Here is a 19,027-nt window from a genome sequence, read left to right as displayed (position 1 = left end):
AGGGCCAGCATGAGCTGGTTCTGTGGTTATATGAAGGACCATTTTGTCCACCACTGGAAAGCACTTCAGTTCTCGAAAGGCTTTTGAATCATCCTAAAGCTGAGGCAGGACTGGAGCTGAGCCAGCAGGACATGAAGCAGAAAATGGAAGTGACTTGATTTTATTTTATTACACAGGATACAAAATAAAGTCTTCTCAGATGGGAAACTGATATACTTTACAAATCTTTTATAAGGTTAGTTATTCTGGAGGGTATTTTCTTCTCCAAAGGTACTGCATATCCTACTAATTTAAACTAGATGCTTCTTTACCTTGAAGGGGTCAGCATCCTCATAAGTGGTGTTGGAAGGAACATGGAACCCAGATAGTTTGGGAATCTTGACTCTTTATTCAGACTATTGTTAAAAAACAAACTTCAACTGAGTAGACTTCAAGATCTGCTTAGCTGTATTAAATAATCCATAAATTAAATAGCATCCTGCTCAGCTGCTAGAAAGGCTGTGCAAAATAGAAGGTACTTATAGGAATAAGGGTGGGGAAATGGATTATTAACAAAAGAAAAGAAAGGACTATTTTGACTCATAGGTCTTTTCTTCAGGGGGAAGAGAATGGGAAGGGTTTTTATCATGCAGATTTCCTCTGCTTTCTAAGGGGGATGGAGAAGGCCCAGGTGACAGGTGACCTGACTGGTGCTTGAGCAGAAAACTCCAGACTAGTTAAGGTTGTGTCTTGGAGGCTGAAACTGCAATTAGGTCAGATGTTAAATGTAGGTTTGGTATTTGGCATGAGTCATGCTGTTGGGGGAAAGCCCCAAAGTCTAAATTCAGGGTTGATTCTGAAGAACTGACAAGAAGCCTTATTCAAATTCATGAGTTTTAATAGGAGCAACTTATTAGGGTAAAGCGGTTGCTCCCAGTATGCCTGGAAAAATCTAAACCCCTCCCAGGACAGGGTCCCTTTTCATAGGGAGTAGGACGGGCAGCCATGTAGACCACCACCAAGAGCAATGCATTCCTGACTTAAAAACAGGCAGTTATCACACTCTGTACATTCTTCCTGGGGGCATGATATTTATTTTTGGGTGGCATTCTAGTTTTCTGGGTAGTCAGCCAAGCCTGAGGCTACAGAGAGTTAATCAGAAGGTCCAACATTTCCCAGACGCCTCTGCTGCTGGAGCCATACTGCATCTCAAGTGAGCTCCCTGAAAGATGTCATGTTGGGTCTGTGATTTTCTTCTAAACAGCGTCTTCCAAAATTCCTTGGAAGAATAAAATAAATGAGCTCTATAATTTTTGTGCATCCCTGGAATGCATAAAGCAGGGTTCTGAGACATCGTTCTAATGCAGTTGTTAAAAACAAACTGTTAAAGAGGAAAACCCTAGGCTCCAAATGGCCTCACTTGTGCTAAATCTCGTGATACCAAACCTAGATTTACTACCTGATCCATTGCTGTTTCAGTCTCTCCCAGACATACAATCTTAATGAACCAGTCTGAATTTTCCCTGGAAACACCGATTAGTTAATTCAGCAACTTTCACTGGTGTACTGCAAGGAGCACACCGCTGTGCCACAGGAAGTTTGAGAACAGGCGACACCTGACTACTTAGTCAGGGGCACTGACCTCTTTGCCCTTAGACTGTCTAATGAAAATGTGACGACCACCAACACAACAATAGCCATCTGGTGTGAAGGAATCAAAATTATACCCATTTTTTGTCAGATTGCCAGAAATATATTTTTTGGTGTGCTGCAGAATTTTAGTCATTAGTTTATGTGCACCATGAGAAGAAAAAGTTTAAAAATGGAAAATTGTTTATTTTCAGTGGGCATTCTCTGCCTCACTCCCCCATAGAAAGAAGAGGGAATCTGCATGATAAAAACCCTCACTGCCCCCCACCCCCACCCCAGAAGTGTTGCTCTAAAAACATTTTTTTATTTTATTCTGTTAATAGTTCCCTTGTCCTAAAACTGAAGGGAAAAAAAAAACCCCAAAGCCGGTGTTTGTGCTGCCTTTCACATACCAAACTCAATTAAGCAGAGACAGGGATTGAATCCTTATGGGCACTTTATTGAGATGGCTGGAAATCTGGGAAGACGGCGGGTTCATACCCAAACGACCTTCTTAAAGTCCATTTTAAAATTACCTTTTTTATAAGGAGAACAAAGTGTAAGTAAGGGGTTTGGAATTCAGGGAAAAGTTAATTGGATTAAAAACACTGCTGCATCTGGCCCTGGGGCCCTGGGTGGCGGTCATCTCACCTGGAGCACAATGGCTCAGAGAGTGTCTTGAATTGCTTGCAGTCCTGCAGTGGAAGCAATCCGTGGTCTCCTGGAGTCAGGGTGGGTCATACCTTCAGTTCCAGAACAATAGCTTTTACACACATTGGTTACTAAGCTCATTAGTTTTACTTAAACTAAAATTTTCCAACTCTCAGGTCCCCTACCAGTCCCACCCTTCTTCCCATAAAAACCTTTCGTTTTGTATAACCCCTCCAGAGCCCTTTTTATTGCTAGAAGGGACGCTGCCCAATTTACGAATAAAGCCAAATTGCTCTTCAAGTTTATTTGGTTGAGTGTATTGAGAAGTGGTTCTGAAACATCGCCATCATTTTAGCAGCACCCTGAAGGCTTGTAAAAACCTATAGGACTGGACCCCAACCCGAGACTGATTCAGTTGTCCTGGAGTCTGGGAATTTTCACTTGTAGCTAGAATTCCCCGGTAGTGCTGCTGCTGCTAGTTCAGACACCACAATCAGAGAGGCGCCGTGGCAACCTCCTCCACATCGGGATACTTCAAGGTTCTCTGTGTCACTTCCGCGGAGAAGGCCCTCCAGCTTAGGGCCAGGTGGCATTTACCAAAGAGGGACTGCCTGGGGCCAGCCCAAACACATTCCTTCCCAGGAGAATCATAACGCTAAGAAGCAAAAAAGGCAAGTAAGTAATCATTAGACAGCTGCTGAAGGCCAGGCTACCCGAGTTGCTGCATTCTGCCCTCGCACGTGACCACTGTCTACACCCTCCCGTCTTGTTCCTCCTCCCCCGCCCCGGGGCCAGACAGTCCTAGTGGGGCCGCAGGACGGCTCCAGTCTCCCCGGGCTGTGCCCTCGGTCCGCGATGGCGCTGCTGGACGCGCTCTTCTGCTGCCTGTTGGTGGCCTGTCAGGGCCACCCCGGCCTCGGACTGCCCCTGGCGCCCGCCCGCGGTCAGAGTCCCGCTCCGGCGGCGGGTGAGTCACCTGTGACCCTCTCCCTCCCCGGAGCTGCCTGGGAGCGCTGGGGCGAAACGGCCGCCCAAAGTCTGGAAAAGTCCTCGGGACAGGCAGAGCGACTCGCCCGGCGCGGGGAGCGCGAGAGCGAGGGTGACAGAAGGGCCAGGGCGCCAATCCACCCGCCGGGGAGAGGGGCCAGATCCGGACTCCAACGCGAGAAGTACCGGCGCCGGTGGGGGCGTCCCGAGCGGGCGCGGCAGTGGTTTCTTTGGGTCTCCGGGCGTTTTGCTCCCCGAGGAAGGAAGGAAAAGCTGCATGTCTGCAGGGGAAACACTTGGGAGTTGGATGTCTCCCACAGTCTAAAATCAGCTCGGAGCTGAGGGGGGGCTGCGGGCTCTCCGCCACACCGCGGGGGTGTAAATGCCACTGGGACTTTTGCATCTTCTGTCCTGCTTCCCGAGTTTGGTGGCCTTTTCTTCCCCCAGGGAGAGCATGTCACAGCCTCGGCGCTACCCGCCCCTTGGTCTAACTTAGAACCATTGGGGGCCTGCTCTTCACTTATCTGGATTCTAGGCTCCCTGCCCGCGTATTTCATTGGTTCTCAAAACTTAACACAGTGCCTGTTCCATTGGTGGTTCTCAAAGTGTGGTCTTGACCAGCAGCATGGGCATCGCGTAAACTTGTTAGAAGTGCAGGTTTTCAACTCCAACCTTGGCCTGTTGGATCTGAAACTGCGAGAATGGGGCCCAACAATCCGTTTAATAAACTCCAGGTGATTCTGATAGGCGCTGGGGTTTGAGAACCACTGGTCCAGAATAGATAAATGTATGAGAGATTTTACAATGCCACCTGAGCCTTCAGTTTCAAAGATCAGGTACCCACACTTCCCAAACCCCCTTTAAAAATAATTGCTCTGTTATTTGGAAGGGAAAAATTAGGTAGGCGGAGTTCTGCCCTATGTTTTGGGCATAGCTGTCTCTGAAACTCAGGCTGAGTCCTGAAACCTCTCTGGAGCTCTTCCTCTCATGTGATTTTGGAAATGCTCTTCCAGAAATGTCCCCTCTTGAGAGTCAAGTTCTCATGACTCAGGTGTCAGGCAGTTGAAAACAAGAAATGTATGTAAATCAGGTTTCCCAACCATCAGTCATAACACTAAATTGTTCCAAAACACTTACGTATGCTGGCTCTGCTTTTATTAGTTAGGTGGCTGTTTACAGTTTGGATATAAAATGTCCCCGATTGCAAGGGATCAAGAGTGCAAGGGATCAAACAATGGCAAGTTCGCCATTTGTTTTAAAAAATCTGATTGCTGAAGGCTTCAATGACAATGTGCCAGGGTCTAGTGACTCTCCACTCCCACTTCTGTGTTTTGGTAAGAGAGCTACAAGGTTGAATCCCCTAAGGAAGAGGAAGGGAAAGGGTTAACTACAAAGAGCAGCTTACATGTTGACTCAGCAGTTTGCCACTGGATATGTTGTCTTACTTTTGTACTTGATGTAATCTTCCCCCTCCTCCAACCCCAAATACTTGGATTACCCACCAGGACTGGCCTCTGCTCACTTGCTTGTGTGTGTGTGCATGTCTGTGCAAATTCCCAGCATCAGTTTCCTGTCCTGTGAAGTTCTGGTGGTCAGAGGACAAAAGCCCAGGGAAGCTTCCCCAGTGTGTTTAGCCACAACTCTTTTTAGAAGGTCAGGACCTGCTGGACTATTTGGTAGAAACTGACATAAACAAATAAACGAAAAGCACCTATTTTAAACATCTGTGTGTCCAAGCCTCTGAATTATGGTTTCCTAGACTCTTTGGGATAAATTAAAATATTTTAAGATAAGAAAGCTTTTCTGGTATAATTTTGAGCACTTACCTAGCTATGCTGACAACACACATATACACATACATTTGTGGAAATCTGTTTAAAGGTTATCTGCACAATAAGAAAGTAATTGTGGTGAGGTGAAAGGAACTTTGGCTTGTTAACTTTCGGAGTGAAGAGAATCTGGATTGCAGTGTGGGCTCCGTCACAGGCCTGCTCTATGGTCTTGGACACAAACACACACACAGAGCATTTTGTATACAATTTTATTTGAAGGTGTGAGGTGTGGCCTCCTGAGGTTCATTATTCATGAATTCCAGGTTAAGAGCCTGTCAGAGCTCCATTCTTGGCTGCTATTTAAAGCCATCCTTCTGTGCGTCTGAGTAATTACCCCTCACTTATCTGTCTGGCAATGCGATGTGGTGGTAAGAACACTGTTCTGCAAGTCTGGTTCCAAAATTGCTTTCATTGCTGAGTCACCATGTGATCTTGAGGAAATCCTGAAATCTGCCTTTGACTAATTAAAGAATGTTCATTGAGGGCCTACTATAGGTCAGACATATTCTAGACATGAGGGATATATAAATCTAGGTACAAAATTATATCAGAGGGATGCATCCTTAATGTGTTTCTAGTTTTGCTTTGCAAAAACTTCGTATATTTATAATCTCATGTCCCTTAATCATCACAGTGTCTCCTGTAGGTGTCGTCAGTATCTATTTCCCATGAGGGGAATGAGAGAAGGGTATTGGAAAGTGAGCACACAGAGAGAGGCAGTGCGTACAATGGTTAAGAGCAAAGTGGCCTCTGGAGTCAGGTTTCCTTAATCCCTAGCTTGGCTCTTTTGTGTATGCTATATGTGACTTGGGCTTGCTCTCTGTGTGTTGTAGTTCTTTATATATAAAATGAACATAATGATGAATTAATGCAAATAAGGCATAAAACAGTACTAAATTTATAGTAAATACTCAATAAAATTTTAATTATTCCTTGGAAATGAGGAGGTTTAATCTCAAATTCAAGCTTGGGGTTATGAAATAATAGTAGGACAACTAATGCTGACCTTACTTGATGCCAGGCACCTTCTAAGAGCTTTATTTCTACAAAGGCACTGAATCCTCATACAGTAGGGTTATTGTAGGGTTGTTGCAGGATTTCAACAACTAGATTAGTAAATTGAGCTTGGGTTCAAAGTCAGGTGGTCTGACTCTGGAGTCTCCACTCTTAACCACAGCACTATGCTGTTCTGTGTACAGTTTACTACACCTTAGTGCTTTACTAATAATAAAATACATATTTACACCAAAATGAGAGGCACTACATATTTATATGTCAAGGAAGGACAGACTCCAGGACGATTCTGAGCTATTCGCCAACTCCAGTTTGTGTGCTGGATAAAGATGTCTAAGCCGGAAATAAAAGTTGGAGTATTTTCTGCATTATAGAATAAAATAAATCACTCTTCGCAAATGTTTTGAAATGAAGACTGAACACCAAGTAATTGACCATAAAGACTATTTTCTGTCTACTTCTGGATCTTTTGTTTACCACTTCTTAGCTGTGAACTTAAATGTGTTGTAAAATCACAACAATGTTGTGAAGAAACAACCCAAATCTAACTTACCTTCTCTATCTTAACAAATTAACAGTTTTCAATATTTTACTTTATTATCTCAGCTTTGGATTTTATTCTAGTGTTTGCCTACAAACATATTTAGCATTTTTCATCTTTGTATAGATAAAAGTTTGCATTCTACTTGTTTGTCCCATGCTTCTGGTGTACAAGTATATAATAAAAAATATTCTTCTGTTAAAAAACTTTCAGGAACTTCCGACATTTATAGTTTTGGGCTTAAAGCTAGTATTAAAGTTGTTCCTTCTCCATTCATGTTGAGAGAAAAGGTTTTAAAGAACATAGGAGGTTTAGTTTCCAGTTCTGCACTCTATTCGCTGTGTAACCCTAAGAAACCACATCCTATTTCTACATTGATTTTTCTACGAGAAGCATGCAAATAAATTATAAAATCTTAAATTCTGGAAGAAAACATGCTATTAAAACACAATATAGTATTATTATTGACCTCCCAGAAGAACGTCTTCATGTGTTTCATTAGGCAACTTGGATTTGTTAGATAGTCTTGTTAGGTGGTCATGCTGTCTCAGAGCTCTTCGTTTCTGACACACTTAAGTAGTACATTCCAGTACATTCTTCCTTGGAATTCTCATCTTCTCACAGGGAAGGGTTGTATTAAGCCTCTGGGCCTCTAGCAACATAAATTACTAGAGTTTTCTTCCATCGCAGTGAAGGGCAACTATCTGTCATCCTACTGTAAATATTTGCATAGGAACAAAGAAGTAGATTTAACACCATTTTCTGTTCTAATCGACAGGACAGTTTTGGCATGTGACTGACCTGCACTTGGACCCTACTTACCACATCACAGATGACCGCACGAAGGTGTGTGCTTCATCCAAAGGCACAAATGCCTCCAATCCTGGCCCTTTTGGAGATGTTATGTGTGATTCTCCATATCACCTTATTTTGTCAGCATTTGATTTTATAAAAAACTCAGGAGAAGAAGCATCTTTCATGATATGGACAGGGTAAGTTATTATGTAAGTACCATGAGTTACTCAATATTTATCTATAGTGTCTTAAGCTTCATTAGAATGATTCATTCCGTAAGTTAATTATGTTTTAAAAATCATTTGGGTTTAAAAAATGCTAGATCAAATTAATCAACATCATTAGAGATAAGAAAAATTTTAGAATTTTGGTATTTTTTTCTAGAATACATGCTCTAGAAATACGTTTATGTTAACTAAGACATGAATCCATAAAGAGCACACTTTTATCAGTGTCTTGAAATATTTATTAATGTGATAGAAGTCTTGATTTAATAATAAAAACAAGTGGCAATGATGTAGTTAAACTGCGATAGCAATTTCATAAACAGCATCCTTTGGTAGTGTAATTAAATAATTCCATCTATTATGATAGAGTGAAGAGGCCTCTATTTTTTATACCTGAATGAGTGACTATGGCACTATTTTAACTAATTTATACATTGTAACTCATTTAATTTTTACATTAAATATTACTATCCCCATTTTACAGATGAGTGAATGAAGGCACCTAAGTAACTCATCCAAATATACACAGCCAGCTATGTAAACTTCTAGCTGTGCGGCAAAGCTGGAATTTGAATCCAGGCATTTTGACTCCGGGATCTGGGCTTTTAATTTACCAAAAATTTTTATCTCGTGTAAATCTGCAGTCAGGCAGTAAAATAGAATGAGATGTCTAGTTTATCTTTTTTAATTACACAAATTTTTAAAATAAGATTCTTTGTGGGAGAAAGGTAAATGAAGAGCAGTTTATCGACTCTTAACTACATCTGAGCTCTGCAATGATAGTACACGGAAAGGCATCACACGTAAGTCTAGTGACTTTTAATAGAAACTAATTTTGTTCTATGCGATTCTTTCTCATTTTCAGGGATAGCCCACCTCATGTTCCAGTCCATGAACTCTCAACGGACACAGTCATAACAGTGATTGCTAATATGACGACCACTGTCCAGAGTCTGTTTCCAGACCTCCATGTTTTCCCTGCACTGGGTAATCATGATTATTGGCCACAGGTAAATTCGACCTCGCCTTCCAGAAGTGCTTAAATGATTTTTCCCATCAGTCATGTCAAAATTATGACAGTAACTAGCTGATATAAGGTGTGGGAGTGGGGCCCATCAAGGCAGAGTGCCTTAAATGCCAGCCATCCAGGAAGGCAAGACTGGTGTTTTGAGGACGTTCAAGTGACTCTTAATAAGTCACAAAATATTATATCCAGAGTGAGTTTTGGAAGCACATTACCTAATTTGTGGACTATTAATTTTTGTTTTACTTTGTAATCTTTCTTAATTTCTCCTTTCTTTTGAGTAATTTTGTTATTTGTTTGCATTTCCATGATAAAGCTAGCAAGATAAGTTGATGTTGACAAATGTTTACATTTTTCAGAATTGCAATGAGGCATACGAAGCTCTCCACGCCCTGATCTAAGATAGATTGTGATTGAAAACTTTAAAAACATAGCAACTATCATAAAAACAAAAAGAGGGAGGTTCACCTTCAAGTCAAATTTATTTATTGAGTAATTAAGATGTGATTCAAGGCAGAGACTGTATTCAGAATATTACATGCCTGAAACAGCCTGAACTTGAACTTTTCAGAGCAGCTCTTTGTTAAGCAGCCTGTGCATAAGAACTGGAGACCAGACTTAGTTTCGGGTCTTGTCATAGTAGTGTAGAATCTTAGATTTGTGCAGATTCAAGAAATCTCAAAGATATTTTTTGATTCAGAGGTTGGCAAACTACAAGTAAATGGTCCTGCCACTTGTTTTTGTAAACGAAGTCTTATTGAAACACAGCTATCACTGTTTATTCTGTATCGCCTATAGCTTCTTTTGCACCAATGGCAGAGTAGAATAGTTGTGACAGAGACTGTATTGCTCATAAGCCTAAACTATTTATTAATTTACGCTTTGTAGAAATTTGCTGACTGTGGTCTAGATCTACTCTTCGTTTTGTAAACGAGAAAACTGAGGCCTAGAAATGTTAAGTTGCTTGTTCAGATGCTCACTGTCACTCATGGGCAGAGCCCACATCCTGGATCTTTTGTGTGCAATTAGACCAACATCCTTTCATGCATCCCTTGCTCTTGCTAGACTGACACACTCAACACATCTCATACATGATGTTTACTTTCATGCCTCTCTTTGTCTGAATGTTTCTTTTGCTTCGAATATCTTTTCCATCTCATATCAAAAGGATGCGCCATGAAGGTTTTGATTGTATTAGTTAATCTAAACTGAATACAGTGATTTTGAAAAGTTGTGCTTTAGGATGACTTTAAGTTTCAAGTGATCTCCTGGCATTGGCCTCAGTCTTCGATGACCAATACATGAGTCTTTTTGCATTGGCCTTTCAACCAGTGGCCAACTGCTGTTACCACTGAGAAGTTAGACCACACAGTGCAGAGGCTTTGGGATGAACCATCTCCAGGAGCCAGTGGTTATACACATTGCTTTTATGTGCTTTAGGTGACAGGAAGACTGGTACAGTGGAAGAGTGGGATTTAGAGTCATGTCTACTAGAATTTAAATCCTTATCCCACCTTGCTTCTGACAGCTTGACCAAGTTGGGTATTTCACTTAATGTCCCTGATCCACAGGTCACTCATTTGTAAATAAGAGTAATAATGCCACCCTTGCGAAGTTCTTGTGAGAATTCGTGACACCATATGAAAAGGGCATAGCTTCTTACCTGGCACAGAAGAAGCCCTCAGTAAGTGGAGTAGTGGTGGTTATGGCATTAAGCTGTGCTATATGATACATTTTCTCTAACGCCTTTGAGGAATTTTTTCTCTTTTATCTCTGTCTTCTTTTTATGAAATCATGATATCACATCTTACAATAATTCAAAGATGTAGCTACTATCCAACTTCTATACTATATCTTATGTAGGTACAACTAAAGTAAATTGCACAGCCTGTATACCTTAATTTATTTTATTATCTTTCTACCTTCGGACTTTATATCTGAAAATCTTTCTATTATTCCACGCCCATCCTTCCCACATGTTATTGTCAATAGCATGGTGACAACACCATTTGTCAACATAGCACCACATCTTATTTGTGGTGCTATGTTATAGCACCTTCCACCCCACATGTTATTTCAGTAATGTCAAATACAACATGAAAGGCCCACAACAATTTTACTGGAGATTGATACCTGAGGTTGAAGTCTGGTGAATGTTATGACAAATAGAGATGACAAGTGTAATTTCCATTAAAACCCCATAAACTTATATGTGAACAGCTACATAAGCATGAGTATACAGATGCATGTCCCCACCCTTTCCATCAGAAGCTGATATTAGTGTGGGCAGCCCAGGGATTCCTTCCAGTTGCCGCCCAGAAAGCAGTTTGAGCCAGGGTCCTCATTTACCCCTAAACTGGTAAGGCTAGGGCCATGAAACTTTTGGGTGGGTCCCACTGTATACTTCTTTCTTGGCAGTGGTCATCCCAAAAGGACTGAGATGACAGCATGGTGAAATAGATATTTAGACATAAGTGTGATGGTGCCCAGACTTGGGACTTAGACCCAGCTCTGCAACTGACCAGTTCTCCCTGGTCAAATCACCTAACTTCTATGATGCTGACATTTCACATATTTAAAATAGAAAAGTGTAGAGTGAGACAGATACATGTGTATATATATCTGAGATTCCTCACGACCATATCAGTATGTTAGCTTCCATCTCAAAGTAAATAAATGGCTAAAACTGTAGGTTTTTTAATGATAGTGATGATGACCAATTTTTAATCAGAATGTAGGTTGGCCTAAGCCATTGTGTAATTTTCAGATACATGGCTCTAATCTTTAACAGAAGATGAATATGCTGAGGATAATTAGTTTGTTAAAAACAAGTCATTTGGTTATTACTTACTCTGAATGTATTTATACTCTCATTATGTATTAGGCATGTGTGTTAAGAACTAATGTGACTTGGGTCATCTTGAAATATAGCTAAGCATTTTAAGTAATGTTGACAGGGACACTCCTTTAAGAAACAGGTCTCTATCCCTGATATATAGAAGGAAATGATGATAATAAATAAAATGGCATCAGTTTTTTATTGTCATTTTTTAAGTTGGAGCAATTATCCAATTTTACAAATGATTTCTAGGTTTTTATTTAGTATCTACTGTCTTAAAGTTTTGTTTTTTACTTCCCTAGAGCTTATGTCACCATACTTTATTGTAGTATGGTGAAATAGAATGATAAAAGATACTTTACAATAATAATAGAAATGTTTTATACTTCTAATATACTATCAAAAAGCAAAACATGTTGATAAAATTCAGGTTGACATAAGACACTTCTTCAAATCAAATTTTTGTTGTTATAAATCGTTAAGAAGTTAAGTAGCTTCCTACTAGCGTTAACATGTCAGAGGACTGAATCCAATTTTCCCCATTCCTCCCACATGCTTTACTAGACCCTGCATTTGGTCAGGCCCAAAGCTGCCTCTGTGTCTCTTTATTAAGGAGCTCATTTCCACATCCATTCTATACCTTGGTCTCACTAAAATGAGTTCTCTTCTCTGTATGAGTATATGGCACTGTCTTTGTGTCAATCATTGTTTTTACCTTTTTAAGAAAATATAGTCAATATATAACATTATATGATTTTCAGGTGTATAACAGTGATTTGACATTTATATACCTAACAAATGGGTCACTGTGATAAGTCTAGTAACCATGTGACGCTGTATGAGACTATTATGATATTGTCGATTGTATTGTCTATGCCATGCTTTACGTCTCTGTGAACCTACTGATTTTGTAATGGGAACTTTGTACCTCTTGCTCCCTTTCACCTCTTTTGTCCTTCCTCTCTGGCAATCATCAACTATCCAAGTTGTTCTCTGTGCCTGTGAGTCTGTTTCTGTTTTGTTCATTTGTTTTGTTTTTTAAGTTCTAAATATAGTGAAATCATTAGGAATTTGTTCTCCTCTGTTTGATCCCCTTTTCTCTCAACCTGACGAATGGTTATTCAAGGCCCGGTTCAAATGCTGTATTCTCTCTTCACACTGACTCTTCAGACCAGACTTGATTATTCTTGCTTCTATACTCCCAGAACCCCTGCATTGACACCTGGTGCACTGTGTTACAGGTGACTGATTGTATTTTTTCCTTGTCTCCCCAACTAAGTTGTAAATTCCTTGAGGATTAAGTCTATCTAGTGTTCATCTTTTCATTTTCAGATGTGTAACATAGTGGTAAGCACTCAAGCAATGTTTAAATGGTGCATTATTTTATCTGTGGCCAGGATCAGCTGCCTTCATTCACCAGCAAGGTGTACAATGCAGTAGCAAACCTCTGGAAACCATGGCTAGATGAAGAAGCCATTCAGACTTTAAGGAAAGGTAAGGGAAAGATTTACTCCTCTTTGTTTTGCTTCTATTCTTATTCACGTTGTTTAGACTTAGATCCTTATTGTTTGTTTGAATGTGCCAATCCTGGAGAGCCTCTGTACCCAGATTTTCTAGAGGTCGTGAGTCATGTTTGAAGTCTGAGGAGAGAGAGGCAGGGGTGGTGAGTGGGCCGGGACAAAGAGAGCATGGCCATCTCAGTGGCTGGTTTTGACAGGAGACTCTTGGGTGGTCTGTCACTACTGGTTTGCTGGCGTCAGCGGGGTCGTGCCTCTGAGCCTCCTCCGCACAGAGATTGTAGCTGCTCTGGCTCGTCTGCCATTTCTTCGGTCGTCTCCGGCAAGACCCATGTGTGTTCTCACTCTTTGGATTTTGTATTTCACAATAATTCTCACCTTCACTTCCCCAATTGTACAAAAATAGGAGTTCATATAATACTTTTTCTTTTACAAAATTCAGTACCTCATTGCCTAGTGTCAATATATTTAACTTTATCTTCATCTGAATGTTGGAACCCACTCTTGTGGGCCCTGTGTGTGGAAGTGCCAGCGTTGCACCTGGCACGGGGCAGGTTTTCAGCAAGTGTTTGTAACACCTGATTCTTAGCTAGTGGCTGCCTATGTGTGTACAAACTAAACAGTGAGAAGTGACCATGACCGTCCTGACTGGCTTGTAAACCTTAATTAAGAGTGTGCTTTCACAGTGACTGCATATCTATGTGTGTTTTTCTAAAATGTGTTTACATTTGTTTTTATAGGTGGCTTTTATTCACAGAAAGTTTCAACTAATCTCAACCTTAGGATCATCAGTCTAAACACAAACTTGTACTATGGCCCAGATATTGTGACTCTGAATAGGAGTGACCCAGCAAATCAGTTTGAATGGCTAGAAAATACACTGAATACCTCTCAGCAAAATAAGGAGAAGGTAGATTTCATATACCAAAATCACCAGGGAATAAACAGAGGGCTAAATTTCTGAATTTATTAAATTTGAGGGTGAGGGTCAGATATGAATTAAAATGTTATAATTTGAAGATATTTTCTTATGAAACACATTATGATTTATTTTCTGTTATTTTATTTTGTTTTGTTTTTATTGTTTTGAGGATTAATTGACATCAGTGGCTATACAAAAAGGTTGATATTGAAAAAATTGTGACCTATGTCACAGTTACATAATGTCATCAACAGTGTATTTTAAATGAGACAAGTGCAAATGTAGTGAAATTAGTATTTTTCTAATTTCATCCTGATAATAAACAGGAGAGATGGTATACTTGCTTTCCAAATTTTAATCAATATAGTATTAGTCTTGAGTATCTAAATGTCATTTTGTCATAACAAATGCGATGACAAATGTGCAAAAAGATCCTCAGCTGTCCTCTGGTGCTTCTGCCCCCAGGTGTACATCATAGCGCACGTCCCGGTGGGGTACCTGCCCTACTCCACGAGCACCACGGCCATGAGAGCGTACTACAATGAGAAACTGGTAGATATTTTTAGAAGATACAGCAGTATCATTGCAGGACAATTTTATGGACACACTCACAGAGACAGCATGATGGTTCTTTCAGATAAAAAAGGTAATATGACATTTTGTTTGTGTCTCCCCGATCCGAGGTGCTCGAGCTTAGCAGCAGATCTCTGGTCATTTTAAATTAAATGTTTCCTTAAATCGACCTGCCAGCACCAGATTGTACTTAGTCACCATCTGAAATGGAATGGTGAGCGGCCAAACCAGAGTAGGGCCCGGAGTTGGGTTTTCCTGTGCACCCCAGAGGGCTGCTGACATTCCATCACCACAACACAAAAGCCTCTGAAACCCTCAGCTAACTCAAATTTTCTTTTACACTCTCAGGTTTAGAGAATTATTACTGTTTGATGTTTACCTGCAAGACTCAAGTCGTTTTTGAGATGACTTGTTTTAGTTCTCCTAACTTGAAAACCAACGCATAATTTACTGTTGGTTTAAAGGAAAACATAATGAACTCTTACTTTTAAGTGCTTATAGACATTGTCATCTACTCATCATTAAAAGAAAAAATAGAAGAGACTCCAGCATCAAACAAAACAATCATGTATTTTTAGAAACGGTTCCTGCGTGAGGACAGAAAACTGAGTTAACAGGAGTTCTGATTTTGCAGCAGTCAGCCAAGAGAAAAAGCAATATGGTTTTTGTTTTTTGTTTTTTTTTTTTCAGGAATTGGGTAACATTTTTGAAATGCTGTACCTCTTTCATCTAGAATGAGTGAGCTTGGTAAAAATGATCATTTTTCATAATTTGATAGCTTTGTTACTCAGAAAGAAATTTAGTTCTACGGTACATATAAAACATGGTGACGCTGTAATCAAATTTTTATTATGTAATTATTGGAATATTGTCTGAGGCAGAGGTACAGAACAAACTAGTCTTGGGTTTTTATTGTGTGTACTTGTAAGAACTTGTTTCTTTTATCATGAAAATGTTCAAGTATATAAAAAGCAGAGAGAATGATTTTAAAAAACCGTGCACCATAATTTATATATAATATCTATCAAGATTTTCCCACATTTGTTTACCTACCCATTTTTTAGTTTTTTTTTTTCCCTGAAGTATCTGAATGTGAATCTTAAGGTCAGATGTTTTAGCCCTGTATGCTTCTGTCCGCATGGCTAAATACATGAGTAACTTACACAGTCTTTATATCATTAACTTATGGAACAAAGTAAGTGATCATTCTTTGCTCTCATGTAATACTAACCTATAATACAAATGTCCCTAATTTCTCAAAAGTGCCTTTTTATAGTTGTTTCAGGTCAGGATCCATTAAGGAACATATTACCATTGGCTGTTATGTCTGTCAATCTCTTAATCTGGAACTTGTTCATATTTTTAATAAGAAACTCAATTTCTAAAAAAATATTTTTATGTGCACATGTTTTGTCTAGGAAATCCAATAAATTCTGTGTTTGTGGCTCCTGCTGTTACCCCAGTGAAGGGTGCTTTACAAAAACAGACCAACAACCCTGGTATCAGACTATTTCAGTATGATCCTCTTGATTACAAATTATTGGTAAGTTGGTGCAATTTTAGAATTAACCCTACACTCATGCATTTGTAGTTTTCATTGTAGTCGAATGTCTTTCATTAGTTCAGTTCAGTGTGCTCAGCATAGCTAGGTGAGATATATTTGCTGAAGTTTTATGATGTCTTTCTTTTTTAAAAAATACATTTGGAGTGTCAGCCCTTCCCAGGTGTGGGCTTATGCGGTCAGCCTTTGCAAAGTAGGCTGTTTTTCCTAAAATGTCTCTTCCGCAGGCTTCACATTTCATTAGATAAAGTTTTCATTAGGTCGCATTCTATCTGTGGACTTGTGTACCTGTTGAAACATTTCACTAAGCTATATTTCACTAAGCTTATATTATTAGCTACTCTTCCTTAGAACATAGCTGTGAAGGTGGATATGACCCCACACTTTCTCATGGGCCGTATCACCTAACTTCTCTGTCTGAGTCTATTCCTCTGTGCTTGGTCCATCATAAGTCCTCAATAAATGTTGGCAAAAAATTTTTGTAAAGAAAATAAGTTGAGTTGAACATTTATTTTTGCTGTAAAAGTTCTCTGGAGCTTGTACATGACTCTGCTTTAGATACATTTAACGCCGAAAGCCTGGACTTCTAGCTTACAGGTGGTAGCTCTTTCCACAAATCTAATTGGGAAAGAACTTCTCAAAGTCTCCATTCATGTAACTGCTTTATTTTTTCCTAGATAAATTTTATGGGAAGTAGCTCTTTTATTTCTTAGAGCAGGTTTGTATGAAGGAGGTAGGGTAGGAGAAATCTAATTAGATTAAATGAGGAAATAAAACTATTAACAAATAAACTAGTTCAAAGGAATTGTTTTACAACTATTAGTTGCCTATTTTTGGATCTGAACCTTAGATACATACACACACACACGTGTGTGCGTACTGACACAGAACAATGTCCCTGTTGTAACACTCAGTAATTTTTGAAAGTGTGAAACAGTTTGCATAGTATAACTTCATTTTTTTAAAGCAAAAAAAAAAAAAGAAAATAGGCATATATATTCTAAATATTTATTTTGTCCGCAAAGTCTAGAATACCACACATGTACCAGAGTGCTGGTAAATGTTTAACAACCTTTTTTACTGGGGGAGAAAGAGCACTTTGATTTTAGTGTTTACCAAGTTCCACAGTGTAAATACTCCCAGGGTGGCCAATTTCAGGCTGCCAAAGTCACATCAACCAACTCACAAGATTCCTGAAAATCAGACAGCAGGCTCTTGTGATCTGGTCACGAGCAGCCCCCAGTTCACCGCTGGTATGTCCACCATTATTAGTGTTGGCTACTTCTGAGGTTTGTGAATTGAAGGCTTTTTATGTTGTGCATGTCTATATAATTTAGATTATTTTATATTATATCATATTATGTTATTTCATTATTTTTAAAGTGAAAAAGGTAAAGTAGATCTTTTGGGACTCAAAAAAAAACAGTTCTTACCTTTTTTACTGATGTCAACTTTAAATTAAGAATATCACATCTGCTATAGTAAGGACTCTTCTGGCTATGCAGTGCTTTGTGGAACCTAAAATGAACCAGGCTTTCTCACTGTTTTTAACTATAGGACATGTTGCAGTATTACTTGAACCTGACTGATGCTAATCTAAAGGGAGAGTCCAACTGGAAGCTGGAGTACATCCTGACCCAAGCTTATGACATTGAAGATTTGCAGCCAAAAAGTTTGTATGGATTAGCTAAGGAATTTGCAACCCTAGACAGTAAGAAATTTATAAAATACTATAATTACTTCTTTGTCAGTTATGACAGCAGTGAAATTTGCGATGAGAAATGTAAGGCCTTTCAAATTTGTGCAATTATGGCTCTTGATCATGATTCCTATGAAGATTGCCTCAAACACTATTATTACATAAGGCACAGTCTATAGTATTTCACAACTTGTGTTCATAGAAAATGTAACATTGTTTTATGTCTGAGATCAGTTTGTGGAAATTGTTACATAAATCTTCCTGAGTTACTGAGTGGGCAAACAGAATTCCTTTCTTTGTTTTCTTTTTTATGATGTTCAAATGTAGATATTTTCAATATTCTAAATTTGTATTACATTCAGTATATTTAAACTGTCTATTACTAGGATGATGTCTGGTTGTTAATTTTCTATCTTCCAGTTTATATAATTATATTTAATTTATGCCCTTGTTGAAATTGCCATTTTTACATTAAAGCAAATGACTTCTTCCTAAGCATGATGACTGATTCTTAATATATTTCAATCTCATATGTAAATGGAGTCAACACTATTGACATGCCCTGTTTCCTTTCGGGAAAACACCATTGTCTCACTAGCGTCTGATTCCCTGGCACATCATTGGCAGGTGCTGTCTGTCTGCACATTTTTGTAGTGCTAACTTGTAAGGAGAGAAAGTCACAAGCTGTTCTTGCTGTAACTGCAGTCCTAGCACGAGGCCTGAGGTCCTCGTCCAGTGTCAGAAACTTGGTAAATGATTGTTGAAATGAAGTAAAGGGTGCGTTTATTTCTCAAAGAAGCTCACTGGGGTACAGTGGTAGCATTTTCTTCATCATGATATTCTGAGGGCAGATAAAAATGAACTTTCATTTTGTAGGTTTGTTTTTAGGGTTCTTCTGTAGTTGTTTGCTTCTCAACAGCTTCTCTTAAGCTGTTGTTTGTTCCCAGTCTAAGTGGGAGAATTGAAGTAGAAGAAAGGAGACAAGGCTGAGAGATGTAGGGGACGAGATGATTGTATACCCCATACATGGGTTTGCTGGAAAAGACATACAATCAGCAGCCTTCGGTCAGTCGATAAGGAGAGTGGAACTCATTATCCTTTTGACTAGTTTGATTTAATATAAAAAATGACTTGTAGATATAATATCTCATCATAATAAAACCAAATTGTCTTAATTTCCAGAGGGGTGAGAATGTATTTTAAAATGAAAATATTAAATAGTACTAGATATTTAAAT

At 39.3% G+C, this 19,027-nt stretch overlaps 1 protein-coding gene across 1 annotated transcript; it reads left to right on the top strand.

Moving 5' to 3' along the window:
* Window positions 1-3,035: 3,035 nt before the first annotated feature.
* SMPDL3A (sphingomyelin phosphodiesterase acid like 3A) lies at window positions 3,036-18,285 on the top strand. The gene is made up of 8 exons (XM_037139628.2): window positions 3,036-3,226; window positions 7,412-7,625; window positions 8,521-8,665; window positions 12,916-13,012; window positions 13,776-13,945; window positions 14,423-14,603; window positions 15,949-16,073; window positions 17,649-18,285. Exons 1-8 carry the CDS (start codon window positions 3,115-3,117, stop codon window positions 17,967-17,969), a joined length of 1,365 nt encoding a protein of 454 aa, XP_036995523.2. The 5' UTR covers window positions 3,036-3,114; the 3' UTR covers window positions 17,970-18,285.
* Window positions 18,286-19,027: the final 742 nt, after the last annotated feature.

The sequence above is a fragment of the Artibeus jamaicensis genome, unplaced genomic scaffold, assembly GCF_021234435.1.
Source record: "Artibeus jamaicensis isolate MK-2021 breed Jamaican fruit bat unplaced genomic scaffold, CSHL_Jam_final contig_387, whole genome shotgun sequence".
Classification (NCBI taxonomy): domain Eukaryota; kingdom Metazoa; phylum Chordata; class Mammalia; order Chiroptera; family Phyllostomidae; genus Artibeus; species Artibeus jamaicensis.
Note: the sequence above shows the minus strand (reverse complement) of the source record. Positions and strands in the feature narration are given on the sequence as shown.